The sequence below is a fragment of the Sceloporus undulatus genome, chromosome 2, assembly GCF_019175285.1.
Source record: "Sceloporus undulatus isolate JIND9_A2432 ecotype Alabama chromosome 2, SceUnd_v1.1, whole genome shotgun sequence".
Taxonomy (NCBI): domain Eukaryota; kingdom Metazoa; phylum Chordata; class Lepidosauria; order Squamata; family Phrynosomatidae; genus Sceloporus; species Sceloporus undulatus.
Window position 1 is genome coordinate 300,852,572 of NC_056523.1, and position 8,313 is coordinate 300,860,884.

The 8,313-nt window shown below is 40.5% G+C and overlaps 1 protein-coding gene across 1 annotated transcript in view; it reads left to right on the top strand.

Annotated features, from left to right (window-relative positions):
- The window catches only part of SLC38A9 (solute carrier family 38 member 9), a 57,248-nt gene that overhangs the window by 22,903 nt on the left and 26,032 nt on the right, over positions 1 to 8,313 (top strand). Inside the window, 2 exon segments of the mRNA XM_042451994.1 lie at positions 3,817 to 4,011; positions 7,873 to 7,980. Of these exon segments, the coding sequence (XP_042307928.1) occupies positions 3,817 to 4,011; positions 7,873 to 7,980 (303 nt within the window).

The window sequence follows — 8,313 nt, forward strand, 5'->3', positions numbered from 1 at the left end:
CTGCTTCAAATATTGAGATTCCAGGCCATTTAGGGCTTTGAATGTCATGACCTGTACTTTGAATTCATATTTGAAATATAGTGGCAGTCAATTCTTGTAACTGCTGTTATATGGTTTCTATAAGTTGTTCCTGTCAACAGCCTAGTTGCTGCATTTTGTAGTTGTCGTCAAGGGCAGTCCCACATAGAGTAATCTAATTGGGAGGTTACCAGTTCATGACCTACTGTGGTTAGATTGTTCTTACATATCACTGGATTGGCCAGATCTTACCTCATTACATATAAAGAAGATGGGAGCAAATGTAATGGAGTAAAATGTGCAGATAAGCATTACCAAACACTTTCCCCTACCCTCACTGTTTAACCTATCACAAACCTATTAGCCAATTTACATTAAAATGCATACATTCAGAGCACTTTCCTGTACAGGGTTTCCTTTGGCCCAGCGTTTTGCATAAAAGATCCTCAGTCTCAGTGCTGAATTACTTGCATGGAGTGTTTCCATACTAGCAATCTATATCCTAAGAAAAAAACTTTACTAGCACGTGGATACTGTGTACAAAGAGCCGTAGAACCTTTTAAAGGAGATATGGGTTCATATAGAACTTAACATGAGTAAGTGTCCTTTATCTTGAATAAAGGTTGAAACCTACCATGTTAAAAGTACACATTCTCTGTTCAGAATAATGGTATAAAAATGTACTCAGCAGAATGTATATCTTACCATGTAGAGTGGTCACAGTTTGGACCAGAACCGGCAAACAAGAAAATCAAATGGGGGGGCGCTGTCTAATTATACGCTGAAAACCACTCTGATATGCCACTCTGCAGAGGCACATAGAATTAGGAAGGACACAAAAGACAGAGTTGGGACGCCCTATGCACCTATGGCTTGTGGTAGCTGTTGCCATTCCTGTCTCAGACTGCATGAGCCTGACCATTGATATTCACACATGTATATGCTCAGTGGTATGCAGCACCTTTATTTAGTGGATTGTCAAAATGAATCAGATGTTTTATCTAAAGTAATTCTTCAGAGCATCAGTTTTGAATGAATCTTTTGGGTACTTGACAAGAGGGAGAATTGGAAAAAGACAGGGAAGGAGGAAAAGTTTCTGTAAGAGGGTGTGTGCAACCTTTTGTGGGGAGTAGCCCATAAAATGGTGTTAATTCACAAGAGTTATGCAGCAGGATATTCAGCTGTGTCAGACTTCAGCAATTAATCAAATTGCAGCAGACCTTAAGGACAATTGGCTGGGCTAAGTCAGTCAAGTGCAGTCATGTCTGTTGTGCCTGCTTAGTTTCAGTGAGACTTAAGTTCATTTAAGTGAAAGTGCATTTACGCTACACATAGTAGTTTGATACCAGTGGAATTTTGGCATTTGGAGTTTGTTGACCCACTTTGAATATATATATATATGTGGATTTATTTATAGCCTGCCCAATCACAAGGAATCAGGGCAGGTTACAACAATAAAGTAAGTACAAAGCAAATAAACAATAACAATAAAAAAATAACGAAGCAATTCACAATAGCAATAAATAGCAAAAAATACATAGCAATTCACAGCAGCAATAAAATTAACAAAGCAAATTACATAGCAATAAACAAACAAAACAAGTAAAATAGAAAATAATTCCCATTCTCAATTCCCCATCCTAAAAACAATATAAATGATAACAATCTTAAAACATTACAGTCTAGGACCATTGGGGGGGGGGGAACAGCTAGACTCCTGTGCCTCCAGAGTCTCTCTGCTCGTCCTTGGTGTTTCTGGGAGAGGCATGTGATGGTTCTTGGGGTGGCAAGGCAGCTTTTTAAAGTGCTGCTTGTCTGCCACACCCTCAGCAACTGGGCTCATGTGCCTCCAGAATCTTTCTGCTGGTCCCTGGTGTTTTCTGGGAGAAGCAGGTGATACAGAGTTATCTGATACAGAGTTCTAGCTCTGTAGTTCAGATGTGCCTTCAAGTCACCTGTTGACTTACAATGGCCCCATCAATTTCATAGGGTTTTCTTAGGCAAGGAAGACTTAGAGGTGGTTTTGCCAGTTCCTTCCCTTGAAATATAGCCTACAGCTACAGCTACAGCATGTGGTCTTCATTGGTGATCTTCTCCCATCCAAGTACTAACCGGGACTGACCCTGTTTAGCTTCCAAGATCAGACAGGATCTGGTACTTTTAGGGTATTTAGGCTCCAGAGAATAGATTCCTCACTAAAATATAAATCCTATTTTTTCCTTTATGTTTATGTATAAGATGGATTGACAGCAATTGATCATAATATCAGACTATATGTAGTGTCTAACAGTGGATTTCACTGTCTCAATCCAACTCCATTAGTAAATATGTGCTAATACAGCCTTCTCATAATCAGTGGCGTTGGAGTCCTGGTGGCGCAGTGGTTAAATGCCTGTACTGCAGCCACTCACTCAAACCCATAAGGTTGCAAGTTCAAGACCAGAAAAAGGGCTCAAGCTCGACTCAGGCTTGCATCCTTCCGAGGTCGCTAAAATGAGTACCCAGATTGTTGGGGGCAAATTAGCTTACAGTTGTAAACCGCTTAGACACTGCTTAGGCGGTATGAGCAGTATATAAATGAAGCTTGTTTTTGTTTGTTGTTAGGGTTGTCATCACCCGGTGCGGTAATTCATGGTATCACCCCCTATACTATACCATGCAGAATCATTAGTACTCTTTTTTGTGCTACTATTACTTGGAAATTGTAATTCCTGTAGATCACTAAATGTAATGGCAGTAGTTGTGAAATAAACAACTAGCGAAATGACAATTATACCTTTAAGTTACAGTATCATATTTACAGCCTACATATATTTATATGTACATAGTTTAATGTGGTTAAAGTGAAAATTTGGTAAGATGTGATTTTTTTTAAAAAATTTTTTAAACAATAACATTTTTATTTCTTTTAAAAAAATAAAATTTTAATTTAAAAAAATCTGAGGCTTCATCTTTCTTTCCCCACTGTGTCTTGCCCTACTCACACCATCTTTCCGTTGAGATCCAGCATATTAGAAGCACACAGGTGAACACCACAGCCCATTTCTTCCCAAATGCAGGTGCTTGGGGAGTAGTGGTGTCATTCCCCCTTAGGGAGTCAGCTGCTATGGTCTTCACCCCCCACACCCCAAAGCAATGCCCCTGTTTCTAATTAAGAACTGCTTACTCATGACAGACAAGTGGGCAGCCGCTTGTCTCCAGGCAATGAGATACAATGCCACCAAACAAGACACTGCACACATCCATGGGGAGGGAGAGAATGTGTGACTAGATGCAGCCATAATAGCAATACACAGAAGAAAAACACCCCTTTGACTGCTGTCTTGTTTCTCTGTTGGTTTCTGTAAGCAGGAAGGGCAGGGATAGAGCAAGAATTTCAACAAACAAAACATTCAGCGATGTTTCCCAAACTGGAGAATTGTTCAGAGGTGTCCTGGCAGAGGCGTGGAGAACTTTCACACAGTGGTGACAGGGAGGGTGTGATGGAGGCAAGGGTGGAGAGAAGTAGGAGAGTCGTTGTTGCCTCATAATACTTTCGTGTGCATGTGTGTGACCTTCTTTATAAATTGAGACTGTTCAGAAAATTCCGAGGCATGTGGGTGAGTAGGGCAGAGTTTGGGCCATCATGGGGGAAGATTTATTATGAGATGGATTTAGAACCCACACTAAGTACTCTGTTGCTTCACACACAGTAGAGCTCTTATTACATTCACTCTTTAGGTTCTGATTTTGAATACACCTGCCTTATTCTTTCCTGAACCTAAATCCCATTTTTGTCTCCTATTTTGATTTTTACAGTAATATGTCCAGATGGTGCTGGCCAGGATGTGCCAGGAAACAAAACTTCTCTCTTTGTTTCTACCAGTGGTGCTGGATTTCAGGAATTTGAAGAGTGGTGGAACAAATCGAAAACAGTCCCATTTTACCTGAGCATCATTCTTCTGCTCTTGAATTTTAAGTCTCCATCTTTCTTTGCCAAATTTAACATCTTAGGTAGGCAATAGCATTCCTGGAGAATATATATGTAATGTGTTTGGAAAAGTGTATGTTACACTCACCACAAGGCCATAGAAATCTTGGTTTAACTTTTTCATTTTTTTTTTACTATTTCTTTTTAATCTCTTCATTAAACTGGGAGTGAGATGGGGGACTATGCATTGATGAGAGGTCTGTACTAGATGACCAAATAGCTTCCATGGTGCTGAAAAGCTTATTTGGATGGGAGTGGAGATTCAATTCAAAATTGAACAAAGTTGGGAAAGCAGCACTGAAAAAGAGGTCGCAATCTCTGTGACTCTTCCCAGTTCAAAAGACTGAAGTGCTAATATTTTCACCACATGGAAGAAGATATACATTATTAGCTATTGTGGAAGAGCAGGATTTACGAAAGACATTGCCTTGTCAGTTCCCAGCTTCCTGGCCTCAGTTAAAGCATCTGCAGGGTAAGGAGCCAAGAAGCTCTGAAAGGGAAGGACCTGAAGGGCAGAAACTACAAGGCATTAGAAGTGATTCAGATATGGCACACTTCTGATTTGAACTTGGGAATGAAGGACATTCACCAGTGAAAGTAGCAGCTTGTCTGAGCCCTTTTCTGGGCACCAGAGCGGTAAGGATATTTCAAAGAGAGATGTAAGCAGAAAGCAACGTAGAGGGAACTAGAAAATGAGCCACTCTGCAAAAAGGCCATGCAAGTTGACAAGGCAAAGAAACGCCTGGGGTGGCTCATGTGCAGCACCCTTTCTCATTTTCTCAGGCACCTTCTCTTCATTGTTTGTGTTTTGTTTGATCCTTGGGACTCGACATATCTCAGTCTAATCCTGGGTTCCTCATCGTCTGTACCTACTTGCCAGTGTCGTACCAAGGTCCTTATGCTGTGACCACTTGCCTATCTACTACAGAAGTTCAGCCTGCTGCTACTTTCACTGGTGCATTGTCCCAACTGCCTATATGAAGACTCTCTAAAGTTAAAATAATGTTTTTTTTTCCTCCCTACGTGAGTGACACTAGGCTTGATTGAAAAGGCATGCAAGCTGGGAGGCTTGATGTGCTCTTCCCTTGGAGGCTATGACCTCCATGACAGGTATTTTCTGCGTTTTACCTTAGTTTTCTGCTCCTACAATATTACCAAAATTTTCAGGGTTGGTAAAGCAGGTGGTTCCACCCATGAATTGTTACTGAGAGAAAAGGCTTAACATCTCCTCCCCAGTTCTGCTCTCTGGAGGTCAGTTGCCAACTCCTACAGAGCTGTTTTTTAAAAGGAAGATGGGATTACAGAAATATTGCTTGGTCCTGTGAGAGAAAGAGCCAAACATTTATGGCAGTGCTTGCTGTGAATTTGACTACCCATTTAACATTTCTGGAAAGTGGCCTTCCCAACATTCTTGAACTGTAATTCCCATCATCCTTCACCAAGTTTGCTGAGTTGGCCATAAGTTCCTGCCAAAAATATCTCTGAATTCTGAAAAACTTAAAAAGAAAGGGAAAAAAGGAAAACAAAAGTTTCTAGTTCTTACATGTTTTCTGAGGTAATAGTAAAATGTTAAAGGACAGTTTGACATATAGACTCATTTTCCTCATAGTGCCTTTCAAAAATTCCAAAGTGGTTTACAATATGAAGAGGAAACCTTTAAAACAAGGATATTGTATTGTAAATTTAACTTGATATTCTGTTCTCTCGTGTTTATGAAAATGTTGAGCTGAGGTTTCTACATATGTGAATTGGCTACAGTTCTTCTGCTTAAAACCCCCAATGTTTCTGATAGTACCCTCCACAATTATTTAACAAAAGTTATTAGGAGCATTTCTCAGATACAGAGCTTAGATATGTTATGTTGTCAGGCTATAGTTCCCCAAATCCCCCAACTAGCATGGTAACTGAGCATTCTGGCTGGGGATTCTTGGAAATGAAGATCTTTACAAAGGGCGTCAATTTTTTCCCTATCAAGTACAAATGATCATTGTACAAAAAAGCTGTAAAGGAATCAACATAGCATTAACATAATTTTTGCAGCTACCCTGTCCAACATCCTGTGTGCCTTTTCCCTTGTCTGTTCCTAATTAATTTTGATGCAAAGCAGGAATGGAGAATGTTTGTATCCCTCCAGATGTTGTTGAAATCTAGCCACTATCATCAATATGGTTTTAAACGGACTTATGTAGGAGAGAGAAACAGTGTTCTGGAGGCCAGGAGTTATCCAGTACTGGATATGATAGCCTGAATGACAGGTACAAGAACTTATATGTGGAAGACTTAAATAAGCAGCTAGGGGGAATGACCTGTGATATTAGATATCCCTACACTCATGCAGAGAACACAGGAAATAAACAAGATGATTTTTAACTCTAAACACAGCAAAGTAAATGTGATGTACATTAGAACCTCACATTACACGATTTCATATTATGCAGTTTAACTTTCACACAAGGAAATGTGGTCACTCTTTAGTTGCATTTGCACACTCTCCTGGTCAACTTGTTGCAGAAGCATACCATAGAGTCACATTTCTCTAGAAAAATCCTAGAGAAAACACATTGCCATTCATTTTTGCTAATAAAATTATTTCAAATCACATGAAGGGTTCCTTCATGTAATACAGGGTCCAGCTGCAATAGGCATCACTATAACCTGAGTCTCATCATTGGAATGTAGTAATAGAGGGTTATAACCTGTTTTAGAGAAATGGATCAAACAGGAGGGGAGGGGGAGGAGCATTACATGTCAGGATGTTTGCACCTGTGAAGAGTTCCATTCCTTAAATCCTGGAAGCCAGGTTGGGTAAAAATCTGGATAAAAATTAAGGGGTAGAGAATCAACTGTGGTGTTGCTGTGGAGATCTACTACAGACCCCCAAGCCAGACTAAGAACCTAGATGATGCCTTCCTGGAGCAGATGACAAAACATTCAGTAAGGAGAGATGCAGTAATAATGGGAGATTTTAGGTATCCTGACATCCTGATATTTGTTGGAAATCAAACTCTGACAAGAATACAGTGGTCCCTTCCCTTACGTGGAGGATCCGTTCCGGACACCCCTGAGTAAGGGAAATTCCACGTATCCTCGAGCCCCATTAAAGCCAATGGAGCTCATGCCTGCGGCGGCACGTGATGGCGTGCACCACAGGCACGTGTGCCATTACTCTTTCTGGTGCATGGTGTATGCTGGAAGCCGCATAAGGCGCACCTGCATATAACGTGGGCACACTGTATAATGTCCATGTTTAAATATTTGAAAAAAATGTCATATTGAAGATGGAGCAAGCTTGTTTTGTGCTGCTCCAGAGACTAAGACACGGAGCAATGGATTCAAACTACAGGAAAAGAGTCCATTTAAACAGGAAGAACTTCCTGATGGTGAGAGTTATTTGATAGTGGAACATGTTGCCTTGGAGTGTGGTAGAGTTACCTTTGGAGGGTTTTAAACAGAGGCTAGATTACCATCTGCCAGGAGTGCTTTGACTGTATTCCAGCATGGCCAGGGGGTGGAGGGTGGGTGAACTGGATGGCCTGTGGTCTGTTTCTACTCTATGGTTCTGTTATTCTGACCTTTCAGAGCTGACTAAGGTGGATGGGAGTTGCTATCCAATAATTTCTGAAGAACCCAATATTCTACTTATTGGCTGGCTGTAAAGTAAAGTAAAACCATAGCAAGAGCAGTTATCTTCAGATTTGATATATATGTGGAAGAGGAAACCATGGAAAGAAGGGAATGTGTGGTGGGTCTGGAGGCTGTGATAAGTACTTACCTATTTTCTGTAGGTCTTGTAATCAGAGAACAAGCTTTTTTGTTGCTTATCACTCTAGATGTGTCAGAGTGTCATTGCCTTCTCTCGCTCTTTTTTTCTTTCTACTTTATAGGTACTGTTTCAGTTATTTACCTAGTCATCCTTGTTACTGTGAAAGCAGCACGTTTAGGATTTCATTTAGAATTCGACTGGTCTAACACAAGTACATATTTTTTGCCAGGTGAGCTTTATTTTATTAAGTGATCAATCTTTTTTTTTAAGTTCCCTGTTTGTTGATTTAATCCAGGGGTAGGCAACCTGCGGCCCGGTGAGGCCTTGGGACCGGCCCCAGCCTGGTCCTGCCGCCAATTGCCGCCGGGGCCTTTAGCGTCTTACGCGAGGGGTATGGTGGGGCAATTGTCTATAGAAGCCTCAGAAACATGCATTTATCTTAACTTTTTTTAAAAATCAGCAAATTTTTTCGTGTGTCCTCCATTTTTTATTTAAAAAAGTGCCCTCCATCTGAAAATTTTGTCCTACATTTGTCCTGGTTTATTTAATTATTTAATTTTTT